General features: G+C 41.8%; 1 protein-coding gene across 11 annotated transcripts in view; it reads right to left on the reverse strand.

The window, feature by feature from the left end:
• LOC139749356 (histidine protein methyltransferase 1 homolog) overlaps positions 1-19154 on the reverse strand; it is a 112766-nt gene that overhangs the window by 45795 nt on the left and 47817 nt on the right. For all 11 annotated transcript variants that reach the window (XR_011712952.1, XM_071663088.1, XM_071663090.1 and 8 more), the window contains 2 exons: positions 12537-12615; positions 10879-10960 (listed from right to left, as the gene is read on the reverse strand). Coding sequence is in view for 10 of the 11 variants with exons in the window: in XM_071663088.1 (XP_071519189.1) it covers positions 10879-10960; positions 12537-12615 (161 nt within the window). In the remaining variant the exon portion in view is untranslated. The remainder of the gene's footprint in view (positions 1-10878; positions 10961-12536; positions 12616-19154) is intronic.

Raw genomic sequence — 19154 nt, forward strand, 5'->3', positions numbered from 1 at the left:
TTCCACATCCAGGCCCCACAAAACTTTCCAAGGTTTACCCCAGACACTTCACATGCCCTAGTTCAATCCATTGACAGCACATCAATCCTTGTATCCCACATCATTTCAATTCACACTATTCCTTGTGCGCCTTTCACCCTCCTGTATGTTCAGGCCTCGATCGCTCAAGATCTTTTTCACTCCATCCTTCTACCTCCAATTTGGTCTCCCACTTCTTGTTCCCTCCATCTCTGACATATATATCCTCTTTGTCAATCTTTCCTCATTCATTCTCTCCATGTGACCATACCATTTCAATACACCCTTTTCTGCTCTCTCAACCACACTCTTTTTATTACCACGCATCTCTCTTACCCTTTCAGTACTTACTTGATCAAACCACCTCACACCACGTATTGTCCTCAAACATTTCATTTCCAACACATCCACCCTCCTCTGCACAACCCTTTCTATAGCCCATGCCTTGCAACCATATAACATTGTTGGAACCACTATCCCTTTAGACATACCCATTTTTGCTCTCTGAGATAACGTTCTTGCCTTCCACACATTCTTCAATGCTCCCAGAACCTTTGCCCCCTCCCCCACCCTGACTCATTTCTGCTTCCATGGTTCCGATTCACTCTATTCCTTGCAGGACTCTCACCCTCCTGCATGTTCAGCCCCAAGCCCCAATCGCTCAAAATCTTTCTCACTCCATCCTTCCACCTCCAATTTGGTCTCTCGCTTCTCCGTGTTCCCTCCACCTCTGACACATATATCTTCTTTGTCAATCTCTCCTCACTCATTCTCTCCATATGTCCAAAACCATTTCAACATGCTCTCTTCTGCTCTCTCAACCACACCCTTTTTATTTCCACACATCTCTCTTGCCTTTTCATTTCTTACTTGCTCAAACCACCTCACACCACATACTGTCCTCAAACATTTCATTTCCAATACGTCCACCCTCTTCTGTACAACACTATTCATAGCCCATGCCTCGCAACCATAAAACACTGTTGGAACAAATATTCCTTCAAAGATACCCATTTTTGCTTGCCGAAATAATGTTCTCTCCTTCCACACATTCTTCATCACTCCCAGAATCTTTGCCCCCTCCCCCATCCTGTGATTCACTTCCACTTCCATGGTTCCCTTCACTGCCAAGTCCACTCTCAATATCTAAAACACTTCGCCTCCTCCAATTTTTCTCCATTCAAACTTATATCCCAACTAACTTGCGTGCCTCAACCCTACTGAACCTAATAACCTTGATCTTATTCAACATTTACTCTCAACTTTCTCCTTTCACATACATTTGCAAACTCAGTCACCAACTTCTGCAGTTTCTAACTCAAGGTATTTGATTCTTGTTCTGTTCATATACTATATTTATGTTGCTTAAGTCTAATTGAAAGATCCTTACCAGTCTGCCCAACATAAAACCTATCACAATTTCTACAAGGCAGTCTACAGATGCATTCGGCAGAACTTTCTAGTGAGTTCCTGATTAAGATGTTCTTTATAGTATTATTGTTGCTGAAGGCAACATTTACATTACATGATTTAAGCAACATGGGAAGTAAAGTAAAATTATCATTAAAAGGGAGAACTAGAAGGTTCTTGGTGTCAAGGGGAAGTTTGGGTTCAACTCTATAAAATCATTTCTTTGCCAACTTAAGGGATTTTTCGATGAAATATCTAGGATACTTTAACTTGGATCCAATAAAATATATCTTTTCAAACTCATCAACAATAAACTCTGGACTGCAAATATGTAATGCCCTAAAAAACATAGACTGTTTATGTTCCTTAGGGCTACAAGAAACAGCATTACCACCACCTGCATCAGTGAGGTAGCATCAGGATACAGATAAAAAAAGAATCAGGAGACCAAATTAGAGATGGTTGGAGGGACTAAAAAGATTTTGAGCAGTTGGGGTCTGAATATACAGGAGGGTGAAAGGTGTGCATGGAATAGAATTGGAACAGAATGGTATGCTGGGGTCAATGTGCCATCAATGTATTGAATCAAGGCATATGAAATGTCCAGAGTAAACCATAGACTGTTTATGTTCCTTAGGGCTACAAGAAACAGCATTACCACCACCTGCATCAGTGAGGTAGCATCAGGATACAGATAAAAAAAAGAATCAGGAGACCAAATTAGAGATGGTTGGAGGGACTAAAAAGATTTTGAGCAGTTGGGGTCTGAATATACAGGAGGGTGAAAGGTGTGCATGGAATAGAATTGGAACAAAATGGTATGCTGGGGTCAATGTGCCATCAATGTATTGAATCAAGGCATATGAAATGTCCAGAGTAAACCATGGAAAGCTCTGTAGGGCCTGGATGAAGATAGGGAGCTGTGGTTATGGTGCAGTACACATGTGAATGTGAGCAGATGTGGCCTTTCTTTGTCTGTTTCTTGGTGCTACCTTGCTGATAAAGAAGGCAGTGACAGAGTAAGGGGGAAAAGAGGAGAATATATATGATCTCTTTTTTCTTATCCTTCATGCACATGTGCTGTTTTCTGTGGGGTGGGGTGGCATCAGAAGTTGATGAAGGTGAACAAGTATGTATATTTATTCATTTATTCATTATACTTCATCGCTGTTTCCCGTACAAGTGAGGTAGCACCAGGAAACAGATGAAGAGTGGCTCATCCACTCATATACAAGTACATATACATAAATGACCATACACACCATACATATACATATCAACATATACTTACAAAGACATATACATACATACACATGTACATATTCATACTTGCTTGCCTTCATCCATTCCTGTTGCTACCCAACCCCACAGGAAGCAGCACCGAAACCTACCCCCCCCCCCCCCCCCCCCCCTCTTCAGCAAGGTACAGCAACAGGCAAAGACAAAAAAGGCCACATTTGTTCACACTCAATCTCTAGCTGTCATGAGTAATGTACTGAAACCACAGCTCCCTATCCACATCCAGGCCCCACAGACCCTTCCTATGGTTTATGCCAGACACTTCACAAGCCCTAGTACAGCCCATTGACAGCACATTGACCCCGGAATACCATATCGTTCCAATTCACTCTATCCCTTGCACACCTCTCACCCTCCCGTATGTTCAGGCCCCGATCGCTCAAAATCTTTTTCACTCCATCCTTCCACTCCAATTTGGTATCCCACTTCCTTGTTCCCTTCACCTCTGATGCAGATGTGTAAATGTGTATGTGTATGAATGTATATTCATTATTATTTTGCTTTGCCGCTGTCTCCCATGTTAGCGAGGTAGTGCAAGGAAACAGACGAAAGAATGGCCAAACCCACCCACATACACATGTATATACATACACGTCCACACACGCAAATATGAATACCTATACATCTCAACGTATACATATATATATATACACACACAGACATATATACACATGTACATAATTCACACTGTCTGCCTTTATTCATTCCCATCGCCACCCCGCCACACATGAAATAACAACCCCCTCCCCTCATGTGTGCGAGGTAGTGCTAGGAAAAGACAACAAAGGCCCCACTCATTCACATTCAGTCTCTAGCTGTCATGTAATAATGCACTGAAATCATAGCTCCCTTTCCACATCCAGGCCCCACAGAACTTTCCATGGTTTACCCGAGAGGCTTGACATGCCCTGGTTCAATCCATTGACAGCACGTCGACCCCGGTATACCACATCATTCCAATTCACTCTATTCCCAGCACGCCTTTCACCCTCCTGCATGTTCTTTTTCACTCCACCTTTCCACCTCCAATTTGGTCTCCCACTTGTCCTCGTTCCCTCTACCTCTGACACATATATCCTCTTGGTCAATCTTTCCTCACTCATTCTCTCCATGTGACCAAACCATTTCAAAACACCCTCTTCTGCTCTCTCAACCACGCTCTTTTTATTACCACACATATCTTTCTTACCCTTACATTACTTACTCGATCAAACCACCTCACACCAAATATTGTCCTCAAACATCTCATTTCCAGCACATCCACCCTCCTCCGCACAACTCTATCCATAGCCCATGCCTCGCAACCATACAACATTGTTGGAACCACTATTCCTTCAAACATACCCATTTTTGCTTTCCGAGATAATGTTCTCGACTTCCACACATTCTTAAAGGCTCCCAGAATTTTCGCCCCCTTCCCCACCCTATGATTCACTTACGCTTCCATGGTTCCATCCACTGCCAAATCCACTCCCTGATATCTAAAACACTTCACTTCCTCCAGTTTTTCTCCATTCAAACTTACCTCCCAACTGACTTCACCCTCAACCCTACTGTACCTAATAACCTTGCTCTTATTCACATTTACTCTCAGCTTTCTTCTTTCACACACTTTACCAAACTCAGTCACCAGCTTCTGCAGTTTCTCACCCGAATCAGCCACCAGCGCTGTATCATCAGCGAACAACAACTGACTCACTTCCCAAGCTCTCTCATCCACAACAGACTGCATTCTTGCCCCTCTTTCCAAAACTCTTGCATTCACCTCCCTAACAACCCCATCCATAAACAAATTAAACAACCATGGAGACATCACACACCCCTGCCGCAAACCTACATTCACTGAGAACCAATCACTTTCCTCTCTTCCTACACATACACATGCCTTACATCCTCGATAAAAACTTTTCACTGCTTCTAACAACTTGCCTCCCACACCATATATTCTTAATACCTTCCACAGAGCATCTCTATCAACTCTATCACATGCCTTCTCCAGATCCATAAATGCTACATACAAATCCATTTGCTTTTCTAAGTATTTCTCACATACATTCTTCAAAGCAAACACCTGATCCACACATCCTCTACCACTTCTGAAACCACACTGCTCTTCCCCAATCTGATGTTCTGTACATGCCTTCACCCTCTCAATCAATACCCTCCCATATAATTTCCAAGGAATACTCAACAAACTTATACCTCTGTAATTTGAGCACTCACCTTTGTCCCCTTTGCCTTTGTACAATGGCACTATGCAAGCATTCCACCAATTCTCATGCACCTCACCATGAGTCATACATACATTAAATAACCTTACCAACCAGTCAGCAATACAGTCACCCCTTTTTTAATAAATTCTACTGCAATACCATCCAAACCCGCTGCCTTGCCGGCTTTCATCTTCCGCAAAGCTTTTACTATCTCTTCTCTGTTTACCAAATCATTTTCCCTAACCCTCTCACTTTGCACACCACCTTGACCAAAACACCCTATATCTGCCACTCTATCATCAAACACATTCAACAAACCTTCAAAATACTCACTCCATCTCCTTCTCACATCACCACTACTTGTGTATGAATGTATATGTATTTATATATTTATCATACTTTGTCGCTGTCTTCCACGTTAGCAAGGTAGTGCAAGGAAACAGACGAAAGAATGGCCCAACCCACCCACATACACATGTATATACATACACGTCCACACACACACACATATACATACCTATACGTTTCAACGTATACATATATATACATACACAGACATATACACATATACACATGTACATAATTCATACTTGCTGCCTTTATTCATTCCTATTGCCATCCCGCCACACATAAAATGACAACACCCTCCCCCCCGCATGCGCACGAGATAGCGCTAGGAAAAGACAACAAAGGCCACATTCGTTCACAGTCAGTCTCTAGCTGTCATGTATAATGCATCGAAACTGCAGCTCCCTTTCCACATCCAGGTCCCATAAAGCTTTCCATGGTTTACCCCAGATGCTTCACATGTCCTAATTCAATCCACTTACAGCACGTTGACCACGGTATACCACATAATGTACCTTAAGGGACAAACTTTCTGTATGCGGAGTTAAGTGTATGGAAAGAGAGGGTCACTGTTTGTAAGGACAAAGATAGATGGGAATGTTTGATGACTCGTTTTGTCCCCTTTCTCAACCTTGTACATGTGCCTCCTGCATGTTCAGGCCCCGATCACTCAAAATCGTTTTCACTCCTTCCTTCCACCTCCGATTTAGTCTCCCATTTCTCCTCATTCCCTCCACTTCTGATACACATATATCCTCTTCGTCAGTCTTTCCTCACTCATTCTCTCCATGTGACCAAACTATTTCAAAACACCCTCTTCTGCCCTCTCAACCACGCTCTTTTTATTACCACACATCTCTCTTACCCCTTCATTACTTACTCGATCAAACCACCTCACACCACATATTGTCTTCAAACATCTCATTTCCAGCACATCTACCCTCCTCCGCACAACTCTATCTATAGCCCATCCCTTGCAACCATACAACAATGTTGGCACCACTATTCCTTCAAACATACCCATTTTTGCTTTCCAAGATAATGATCTCACCTTCCACACATTTTTCAACACTCCCAGAACGTTCGCCCCCTCCCCCATCCTGTGACTACTTCCACTTTCATGGTTCCATATGTTGCCAAATCCACTCCTAGATCTCTAAAACACTTCACTTCCTCCAGTTTTTCTCCATTCAAACCTACTTCCCAATTGACTTGTCCCTCAACCCTACTGTGCCTAATAACCTTGCTCTTATTCACATTTACTCTCTGCTTTCTTCTTTCACACACTTTACTAAACTCAGTCACCAGCTTCTGCAGTTTCTCACCCGAATCAGCCACCAGCGCTGTATCATCAGCGAACAACAACTGACTCACTTCCCAAGCCCTCTCATCCACAACAGACTGCATACTTGTCCCTCTCTCTAAAACTCTTGCATTCACCTCCATAACAACCCCATCCATAAACAAATTAAACAACCATGGATACATCATGCACCCCTGCCGCAAACCAACATTCACTGAGAACAAATCACTTCCCTCTCTTCCTACTCGTGCACATGCCTTACATCCTCGATAAAAAGATTTCAATGCTTCTAATAACTTACCTCCCACACCATATATTCTTAATACCTTCCACAGAGCATCTCTATCAACTCTATCATATGCCTTTTCCAAATCCATAAATGCTACATACAAATCCATTTGCTTTTCTAAGTATTTCTCACATACATTCTTCAAAGCAAACACCTGATCCACACATCCTCTACCACTTCTGAAACCACACTGCTCTTCCCCAATCTGATGCTCTGTACATGCTTTCATCTTCTCAATCAATACCCTCCCATATAATTTCCCAGGAGTGCTCAACAAACTTATACCTCTGTAATTTGAGCAGTCACCTTTATCCCCTTTGCACTATGCATGTATTCTGCCAATCCTCAGGCACCCCACCAAGAGTCACACATGTATTAAATAACCTTAACAACTAGTCCACAACATAGTCACCCCCTTTTTTGATAAATTCCACTGCAATACCATCCAAACCTGCTGTCTTGCCGGCTTTCATCTTATGCAAAGCTTTTACTACCTCTTCTCTGTTTACCAAATCATTCTCCCTAACCCTCTCACTTCCTACACCACCTCGACCAAAACACCCTATATCTGCCACTCCATCATCTAACACATTCAACAAACCTTCAAAATACTCACTCCATCTCCTTCTCACATCACCACTACTTGTTGATACCACCCCATCAGCCCCCTTCACTGATGTTCCCATTTGTTCTCTTGTCTTACACACTCTATTTACCTCCTTCCAAAAGATCTTTTTTATTCTCCCTAAAATTTGATGATACGCTCTCACCCCAACTCTCATTTGCCCTCTTTTGCACCTTTCTCTTGACCTCCTGCCACCTTCTTTTATACATCTCCCAGTCATTTGCACTATTTCCCAGCAAAAATCATCCAAATGCCTCTCTCTTCTCTTTTTCTGATAATCTTACTTCTTCATCCTACCACTCAATACCCTTTCTAATCTACCCACCTCCCATGCTTCTCATGCCACAAGCATCTTTTGCACAAGCCATCACTGCTTCCCTAAATACATCCCATTCCTCCCCCACTCCCCTTACATCCTTTGCTCTCACCTTTTTCCATTCTGTACTCAGTCTCTCCTGGTACTTCCTCACACACGAGTCCTTCCCAAGCTCACTTACTTTCACCACTCTCTTCACCCCAACATTCTCTCTCCTTTTCTGAAAACCTCTACAAATCTTCAACTTTGCCTCCACAAGATAATGATCAGACATCCCTCCAGTTGCACCTTTCAGCACATTAACATCCAAAAGTCTCTCTTTCACGTGCCTATCAATTAACACATAATCCAATAACATTCTGTGGCCATCTCTCCTACTTACATATGTATACTTATGTATATCTCTTTTTGAACCAGGTATTCCCAATCACCAGTCCTTTTTCAGCACACAAATCTACAGGCTTTTCACCACTTCCATTTACAACATTGAACACCTCATGTACACCAATTATTCCCTCAACTGCCATATCACTTACCTTTGCATTCAAATCACTCATCACTATAATCTGGTCTTGTGCATCCAAACTACTAACATGCTCACTCAGCTGCTCCCAAAACACTTGCCTCTGATGATCATTCTTGTCATGCCCGGGTGCATAGGCACCAATAATCACCCATCTCACTCCATTCACTTTAAGTTTTACCCATATCAATCTAGAGTTTACTTTCTTACACTCTATCACATACTCCCACCACTCCTGTTTCAGGAGTAGTGCTACTCCTTCCCTTGCTCTTGTCCTCTCACCAACCCCTGACTTTACTCTCAAGACATTCCCAAATCACTCTTCCCCTTTACCCCTGAGCTTCATTTCACTCAGAGCCAAAACATCCAGGTTCCTTTCCTCAAACATACTACCTATCTCTCCTTTTTTCTCATCTTGGTTACATCCACACACATTTAGAAACCCCAATCTGAGCCTTCGAGGAGGTTGAGCACTCCCCGCGTGACTCCCTTTTAGAAAGTTAAAATACAAAGAGGGGAGGGTTTCTAGCCCCCCGTTCCCGTCCCCTTTAGTTGCCTTCTACAACATGTGAGGAATGCATGGGAAGTACTCTTTCTCCCCTATCTCCAGGGACATATGTATATATAGATACATGTACATGTATGTTGGAAAGAATCACAATTTTGCGCATGATCAAGATATTCCTATGAGTCTATGGGGAAAATTAAACACGATAAGTTCCCAAGTGCACTTTCGTGTAATAATCACATTATCAGGGACGACACAAGAGAGAAATATAAGTCGACTGATATACATCGAAGAGATGAAGCTAGGACGCCATTTGGTAAACATGTGATTGTTGTCTTGGACAATCACATGTTTACCAAATGGCGTCTTAGCTTCGTCTCTTCGATATATATCAACTGACTTATATTTCTCTCTTGTGTCTCCCCTGATGATGTGATTATTACACGAAAGTGCACTTGGGAGCTTATCATGTTTCATTTTCCCTGTGGACTCATAGGAGTACATGTATGTGTGTATATATATATATATATATATATATATATATATATATATATATATATATATATATATGGAAGCAGAAGTGGATCATAGGATGGGGGAGGGGGCGAAAATTCTGGGAGCCTTGAAGAATGTGTGGAAGTCGAGAACATTATCTCGGAAAGCAAAAATCGGTATGTTTTTGAAGGAATAGTGGTTCCAACAATGTTGTATGGTTGCGAGGCGTGGACTATGGATAGAGTTGTGCGCAGGAGGATGGATGTGCTGGAAATGAGATGTTTGAGGACAATGTGTGGTGTGAGGTGGTTTGATCGAGTAAGTAACGTAAGGGTAAGAGAGATGTGTGGAAATAAAAAGAGTGTGGTTGAGAGAGCAGAAGAGGGTGTTTTGAAATGGTTTGGTCACATGGAGAGAATGAGTGAGGAAAGATTGACCAAGAGGATATATGTGTCGGAGGTGGAGGGAACGAGGAGAAGAGGGAGACCAAATTGGAGGTGGAAAGATGGAGTGAAAAAGATTTTGTGTGATCGGGGCCTGAACATGCAGGAGGGTGAAAGGAGGGCAAGGAATAGAGTGAATTGGAGCGATGTGGTATACCGGGGTTGACGTGCTGTCAGTGGATTGAATCAAGGCATGTGAAGCGTCTGGGGTAAACCATGGAAAGCTGTGTATGTATATTTGCGTGTGTGGACGTATGTATATACATGTGTATGGGGGTGGGTTGGGCCATTTCTTTCGTCTGTTTCCTTGCGCTACCTCGCAAACGCGGGAGACAGCGACAAAGCAAAAAAAAAAAAAAAAAAAATATATATTTTTTTTTTTCATACTATTTGCCATTTCCCGCGTTAGCGAGGTAGCGTTAAGAACAGAGAACTGGGTCTTAGAGGGAATATCCTCACCTGACCCCCTTCTCTGTTCCTTCTTTTGGAAAATCAAAAAAAAACAAGAGAGGGGAGGATTTCCAGCCACCCGCTCCCTCCCCTTTTAGTCGCCTTCTATGACACGCAGGGAACACGTGGGAAGTATTCTTTCTCCTCTATCCCCAGGGATAGGGGAGATGTATATATATCTATGTTTATATGAGTGAATGTGTCTTTCTTTTTCTATTTCCTTGTGCTACCTCACTAAAATGGGAAGTGGCAATCAAGTATGAAAAAAATATATAAATATATGAGGAAAACACCTTAAGTCACTGGGGGGGGGGGGTGATATTAAGAATACACTGCTGGAAATTGCAACAAATTAGAGGGTGAAGAAATTCAAAAGGTTATGCAACACTTCATTTGACCATTAACCATCCTTTCCTAAGGAATTTCTATATTCCTTTGAGGCTAAAAGACAAAGGCAAAGACAAATAATGTCCATATATAACAGAGATGCATGTATGGATGACTATGCATGTTCACAAGATTCTATTAGGGAGATTCTTAGGAGGGACTTATTTGGATACGGAAATGTCACACTCTTTACTGATAAACAGAAAGCCAGAAAGCAAACAGAAGCCCAGTAAGACTACTGGGATCATTACATAGTCTTGAAGAGTGATGTGTGCACCATGAAGAGCTGTGTACAGTGCTGGCAAAGCAGCTCCACATCCCAGCTCCAAGACCCTGTAAAGCAAAACAAGTGGCTGAAGTATTCTAGAGCTTTCGTATTCATATCAAACAAATTATAGATGTTTTCTCAAAAGCTTCTGTGGTACAGCAAAGGATTCTGGATATTCAGTGGCATTAATGATCTACATGTGTTTACTATCAACCAAAGCCCACAGATTACTCAAGTTGTTGAAAAAGTTCAAACTTTTTTGAAAGGTAAAGCAATATGCAAGAATGTACTGATGACTTTTAGAATAAGAAAACAAGGAGACTTGGTAAATGTATTTGAGGTAGCTAAGAAAGTTTAGTACGCTTTCTTCATTCACTCAAAAAGGTTTTGAAAAATCTTGTTTTCACTCTGTTTCCCTTCAAATGTCACCACTACACTTTTAATAGCATTTATCTCCAATCACCTATGCTTACACACATCACGGCTGACCACTACCTACCAATGAGGCTCTTCCCCCTTTCGGACGCAATACTCATTTATCAGTGTTGTGGTACCCCATCCTAATCATCTCCAAACACAAGTGGGCAGACACCAAAACTTACCAGCCACTTACTGACTCAGCAAAGTAAAATTTCAGTTGGTGGGTAACATGTTATCACTGGAATGAATCAACCAGTGAGGACGATGCTAAGATCATACGGGAGAAGTGTCATGAAGCTCATAGCCAGGCCTACTGACAATTCTTTCCCCAGAGGACAGGAACACTATACCCGACTGGCTCTCTCTGTACCACCCTCCCTACTCTCTGTGATAGCGCAACTGCACATCCTTATTCCCCCTTCCCTGACAATTTTCATTCATTCCAAGCTATACCATTCCTCCTTCCACACCCTCCCATAACTTGCACTTATCTTTTCCAATTATACCCCAAGCACCCTGCCCAAGGACATGGGTTTCTCCCATCCCTAGCACATCCAAACTATAACATTTACATTTCCCCAAAGCTCCCTCCTCTTACTCTCACCAGTCATCCAATTTACATGCAGAGTCATCACCCTCAATCACTTGTCCTGTTCACTCTTAGGCATAACTGGTAGACTTTAGTGCAATGACTCAGCCGTCTGTGCCTCATCCTTGACAGGCCACTGGCAGAGGGCAACTCCAGCGCAGTGTTTCCCAGAGGCAGTGGGATTCTCAAATCCTCCAAAAACTAAAACTCCAGTACACCTCAGGTGTTTATCTATTTTCATAAAAATTTCTACTTCCCTGATGGAGTTGAGCAATGCCTCCTACCTTCTGTTCCATTCCTAAGGGTGTAATAACTAGGTCACCATGAGAAAATGGGGTGAGATTTGGAAACTAGAGTTTCCTCTTGGGGCACTGAAATTCATAACTTTTCCCAAATTTCAAGCCTGTAACACAGTAACAGCACCTCCTAAACTCGTTGGTTAATACTGTTGAGGTAAAGGAAAATAGGATTCTGCCCGAGAGTCCTAACTTCGGAATAATTTTCTCCCAGTTTTTATTGGCATTCCTTAAAAGTAGTAAGCCTTGTCTTTAGAAACACCCTCTAAGAGCTTTTAATGGCACACTTTAAAAAAATGAGTCCTGACTTTTGAGACAATTGGTACAAGTTTTTACCTGTATCCCTTAAAAGTAATATCCAAGGCTGCTAAGTAGTGAAGAAGGTCCCATGTACACTCCCACACCTTTAGGCCTCCTGTTAAATGGAGCATGGACTGGAAATTAAACTTGAAGGTAATGCATAATCAAATGTACATGTAAGACATAAAAAGTAACAGTAAAAACACAACCAATTTAGTTTTATCTTTATCAAGTATCATTATCTTTTCCCATTTACATACTTAGGGTTAGGTAAAGTTTCCTCCATTATACTGTAAAAGTGTTTAAAGAAGAGCTTGAAAGATTTATTATACCCCTGGTCATCAAAGCATAAAGATTGATTATATATATCTCATTTGCTTCATTGTTACTCATAAGTATTAACTTTTCTGCATCCTCCCACACCTTTAGGCCTCCCGTTAAATGAAGCATGGATTGAAAATTAAACTTGCACGTAATGCATAATCAAATGTACATGTAAGACATAAAAAGTAGCAGTAGAAACATGAACCATTATCTCTTTTCCTGTTTACATACTTGGGGTTAGGTAAAGTTTACTCCATTATACTGTAAACATGTTTAAAGAAGAGCTTGAAAGATTTATCATAACTCTAATCATCACAGCATAAAGATTGATTATGTATATCTCATTTGTTTCACTGTTACTCATAAGTATTAACTTTTCTGCATCCTTCTTCAATAGCTTATAGTTTTTACTATTTTCCTTCAATTCATCACTATTCTTTATGGATGAAAAACGTTTTCTATCTATGGTAGTGTCCTACTAGAATGAGAGATTTTCTAAGATCCCTAGGAGAAAGAACTCTCTAATCCCCTGCCCTATGTTGATGTTTAAGTCTTTCTCGAGAAAGAACTCTCTAATCCCCTGCCCTATGTTGATGTTTAAGTCTTTCACACTATGCTAAGAAACTTTCAATAGTTGCAGCCTTCATCTTGTCCTGCTAGCTGACTTGCTGGTCACAACTGGTTGCCTCATAATTTTCAGAGCACAGACATAAACCACAGTGATGGTTGCCATCAGTTATGGTAAAACCTTTTTGAATAAGATGGAAACAGAAATCTGGAAAACTTACTCATGGGACCCTGACCCAGAGAGAAATTTTTCATTCTTCATACTTACTTCTCTCTTCAGAGTTGGTCTGTCCTGCAATTCTGAATGCAAGCAAACATGGAGGATTTGGAGTAGAGGAAAACTTTTTAATCATGATAAAACTATGGTAAAAGTTTATTCAAAGGTGTTCTATCACACATTAGGAAACCTTTGCCTCTAAGGTGGCAAGCCCAGTGCCATACAAGGTTGATCCTTAATGTTTGGGGTATGATACAGTTTGAAAAATGTAGCATATCATGCCAAAGATCTATTGTTAATCTCCTCCCATTAAAAGTTCCTGAGAAAGGCCACAGTAGAAGCTAACTTTTTGAAATCATGGTTCTAACATACAGGCTACAATGAGCCAACAAAACCACTCTTGATTCAAGATAAGATAATCCTTGCTAAGAGGGGTCCCAGGTTACCTTTACAAACAAAAAGATTTACTTATCATACTTTGTCACTGTCTCCCAAGTTAGCGAGGTAGTGCAAGGAAACAGATAAAAAAATGGCCCAAACCACCCACATACACATGCATAAGCATACATGTCCACACACACACATATACATACCTATACATTTCAATGTATACATATATACACAGACATAGACATATGCATATATACACATGTACATAATTCATACTTGCTGCCTTTATTTATTCCCATCGCCATCCCGCCACATATGAAATGACAGCCCCCTTCCCCCGCATGCATGCAAGGTAGCGCTAGGAAAAGACAACAAAGGCCAGAAAAACTGGAGGAAGTGAAGTGTTTTAGATACCTGAGTGTGGATTTGGCAGCGGATGGAACCATGAAAGCGGAAGTGAATCATAGAGTAGGGGAGGGGGCGAAAGTTTTGGGAGCGTTGAAGAATGTGTGGAAGTTGAGGATGTTATCTTGGAAAGCAAAAACGGGTATGTTTGAAGGAATAGTGGTTCCAACAATGATATATGGTTGAGAGGCGTGGGTTATAGATAGAGTTGTGCACAGGAGGGTGGATGTGTTGGAAATGAGATGTTTGAGCAATATGTGGTATGAGGTGGTTTGATCGAGTAAGTAATGAAAGGGTAAGAGAGATGTGTGGTAATAAAAAGTATGGTTGAGAGAGCAGAAGAGGGTGTTTTGAAATGGTTTGGTCACATGGAGAGAATGAGTGAGGAAAGATTGACAAAGTGGATATATGAGACAGAGGTTGAGGGAACGAGGAGAAGTGGGAGACCAAATTGGAGGTGGAAAGATGGAGTGAAAAAGATTTTGAGTGATCGGGGCTTGAACATGCAGGAGGGTGAAAGGTGTGCAAGGAATAGAGTGAATTGGAACAATGTGGTATACCAGGGTCGACGTGCTGTCAATGGGTTGAACCAGGGCATGTGAAGTGTCTCGGGTAAACCATGGAAACTTCTGTGGGGCCTGGATGTGGAAAGGGAGGTGTGGTTTCGGTGCATTATACATGACAGCTAGAGACTGCGTGAACAAATGTGGCCTTTGGTGTCATTTCCTAGCGCTACCTCGCACACATGCGGGGGGGATGGGGTTGTTATTTCACGTGTGGCGGGGTGGCGACGGGAATGAATAAGGGCAGACAGTATGAATTATGTACATGTGTATATATGTGTATGTGTATGTGTGTATATATATGTATACGATGAGATGTATAGGTATGTATATGTGTGTCTGTGGATGTGTATGTATATACATGTGTATTTGGGTGGGTTGGGCCATTCTTTCATCTGTTTCCTTGCACTACCTCGCTAATGCAGGAGACAGCGACAAAGCAAAATAAATAAATATAGATAAATATATATATGGATGGATGTTTTGGCTCTGAGTGAAACGAAGCTAAAGGGTAAAGGGGAAGAGTGGTTTGGGAATGTCTTGGGAGTAAAGTCAGGGGTTAGTGAGAGGACAAGAGCAAGGGAAGGAGTAGCACTACTCCTGAATCAGGAGTTGTGGGAGTATATGATAGAGTGTAAGAAAGTAAATTCTAGATTGATATGGGTAAAACTGAAAGTTGATGGAGATGGGTGATTATTGGTGCATATGCACCTGGGCATGAGAAGAAAGATCATGAGAGGCAAGTGTTTTGGGAGCAGCTGAATGAGTGTGTTAGTGGTTTTGATGCACAAGACCGGGTTATAGTGATGGGTGATTTGAATGCAAAGGTGAGTAATGTGGCAGTTGAGGGAATAATTGGTATACATGGAGTGTTCAGTGTTGTAAATGGAAATGGTGAAGAGCTTGTAGATTTATGTGCTGAAAAAGGACTGGTGATTGGGAATACCTGGTTTAAAAAGCGAGATATACATAAGTATATGTATGTAAGTAGGAGAGATGGCCAGAAAGTGTTATTGGATTACGTGTTAATTGATAGACGCACGAAAGAGAGACTTTTGGATGTTAATGTGCTGAGAGGTGCAACTGGAGGGATGTCTGATCATTATCTTGTGGAGGCTAAGGTGAAGATTTGTATGGGTTTTCAGAAAAGAAGAGTGAATGTTGGGGTGAAGAGGGTGGTGAGAGTAAGTAAGCTTGGGAAGGAGAATTGTGTGAGGAAGTACCATGAGAGACTGAGTACAGAATGGAAAAAGGTGAGAACAATGGAAGTATGGGGAGTGGGGGAGGAATGGGATGTATTTAGGGAATCAGTGATGGATTGCACAAAAGATGCTTGTGGCATGAGAAGAGTGGGAGGTGGGTTGATTAGAAAGGGTAGTGAGTGGTGGGATGAAGAAGTAAGATTATTAGTGAAAGAGAAGAGAGAGGCATTTGGACAATTTTTGCAGGGAAAAAATGAAATTGAGTGGGAGATGTATAAAAGAAAGAGACAGGAGGTGAAAAAGAGGGCAAATGAGAGTTGGGGTGAGAGAGTATCATTAAATTTTAGGGAGAATAAAAAGATGTTCTGGAAGGAGGTAAATAAAGTGCATAAGACAAGGGAGCAAATGGGAACTTCAGTGAAGGGTGCAAATGGGGAGGTGATAACAAGTAGTGGTGCTGTGAGAAGGAGATGGAGTGAGTATTTTGAGGGTTTGTTGAATGTGTTTGATGATAGAGTGGCAGATATAGGGTGTTTTGGTCGAGGTGGTGTGCAAAGTGAGAGGGTTAGGGAAAATGATTTGGTAAACAGAGAAGAGGTAATAAAAGCTTTGCGGAAGATGAAAGCCGGCAAGGCAGCAGGTTTGGATGGTATTGCAGTGGAATTTATTAAAAAAGGGGGTGACTGTATTATTGACTGGTTGGTAAGGTTATTTAATGTATGTATGACTCATGGTGAGGTGCCTGAGGATTGGTGGAATGCGTGCATAGTGCCATTGTACAAAGGCAAAGGGGATAAGAGTGAGTGCTCAAATTACAGAGGTATAAGTTTGTTGAGTATTCCTGGTAAATCATATGGGAGGGTATTGATTGAGAGGGTGAAGGCATGTACAGAGCATCAGATTGGGGAAGGGCAGTGTGGTTTCAGAAGTGGTAGAGGATGTGTGGATCAGGTGTTTGCTTTGAAGAATGTATGTGAGAAATACTTAGAAAAGCAAATGGATTTGCATGTAGCATTTATGGATCTGGAGAAGGCATATGATAGAGTTGATAGAGATGCTCTGTGGAAGGTATTAAGAATATATGGTGTGGGAGGCAAGTTGTCTGAAGCAGTAAAAAGTTTTTATCGAGGATGTAAGGCATGTGTACGTGTAGGAAGAGAGGAAAGTGATTGGTTCTCAGTGAATGTAGGTTTGCGGCAGGGGTGTGTGATGTCTCCATGGTTGTTTAATTTGTTTATGGATGGGGTTGTTAGGGAGGTGAATGCAAGAGTTTTGGAAAGAGGGGCAAGTATGAAGTCTGTTGGGGATGAGAGAGCTTGGGAAGTGAGTCAGTTGTTGTTCGCTGATGATACAGCGCTGGTGGCTGATTCATGTGAGAAACTGCAGAAGCTGGTGACTGAGTTTGGTAAAGTGTGTGAAAGAAGAAAGTTAAGAGTAAATGTGAATAAGAGCAAGGTTATTAGGTACAGTAGGGTTGAGGGTCAAGTCAATTGGGAGGTAAGTTTGAATGGAGAAAAACTGAAGGAAGTAAAGTGTTTTAGATATCTGGGAGTGGATCTGGCAGCGGATGGAACCATGGAAGCGGAAGTGGATCATAGGGTGGGTGAGGGGGCGAAAATTCTGGGAGCCTTGAAGAATGTGTGGAAGTCGAGAACATTATCTCGGAAAGCAAAAATGGGTATGTTTGAAGGAATAGTGGTTCCAACAATGTTGTATGGTTGCGAGGCGTGGGCTATGGATAGAGTTGTGCGCAGGAGGATGGATGTGCTGGAAATGAGATGCTTGAGGACAATGTGTGGTGTGAGGTGGTTTGATCGAGTAAGTAACTTAAGGGTAAGAGAGATGAGTGGAAATAAAAAGAGTGTGGTTGAGAGAGCAGAAGAGGGTGTTTTGAAATCGTTTGGGCACATGGAGAGAATGAGTGAGGAAAGGTTGACCAAGAGGATAATTGTGTCGGAGGTGGAGGGAACGAGGAGAAGTGGGAGACCAAATTGGAGGTGGAAAGATAGAGTGAAAAAGATTTTGAGTGATCGGGGCCTGAACATGCAGGAGGGTGAAAGGAGGGCAAGGAATAGAGTGAATTGGATCGATGTGGTATACCGGGGTTGACGTGCTGTCAGTGGATTGAATCAGGGCATGTGAAGCGTCTGGGGTAAACCATGGAAAGCTGTGTAGGTATGTATATTTTGCGTGTGTGGACGTATGTATATACATGTGTATGGGGGTGGGTTGGGCCATTTCTTCGTCTGTTTCCTTGCGCTACCTCGCAAACGCGGGAGACAGCGACAAAGCAAAAAAAAAAAAAAAAAAAATATATATATATATATATATATATATATATATATATATATATATATATATATATATATATATATATATATATAAACCCAGACATATACATGTATAAAAATGTACATATTCATACTTGCTTACCTTCATCCATACCTGGCACTACCCGCCCCACAGGAAACAGCATCGCTACCCCCTGCTTCAGCACAGTATCACCAGGAAAAAAGACAAAAAGGCCACATTCATTTACATTCAGTCTCTAGCTGTCATGTGTAATGCACCAAAACCCAGCTCCCTATTCACATCCAGGCCCCACAGACCTTTCCATGGTTTACCCCAAATGCTTCACATGCCCTGGTTTAGTGCACTGACAGCATGTAGACCCTGGTATACCACATTGTTCCAATTCACTCTATTCCTTGCACCCCTCTCACCCTCCTGTAAGTTCATACCCTTATCGCTCAAAATCTTTTTTACTCCATCCCTCCACCTCCAACTTGGTCTCCCGCTTCTCCTTGTTCCCTCCACCTCTGACACATATATATCCTCTTTGTCAATCTTTCCTCACTGTTTCACTCCACATGTCCAAATCATTTCAACACACCCTCTTCTGCTCTCTCAACCACACTCTTTTTATTTCCACAAATCTCTCTTACTCTTTCATTACTTACTTGATCAAACCACCTCACACCACATA

The sequence above is a fragment of the Panulirus ornatus genome, chromosome 7 (assembly GCF_036320965.1).
Source record: "Panulirus ornatus isolate Po-2019 chromosome 7, ASM3632096v1, whole genome shotgun sequence".
Taxonomy (NCBI): Eukaryota; Metazoa; Arthropoda; class Malacostraca; order Decapoda; family Palinuridae; genus Panulirus; species Panulirus ornatus.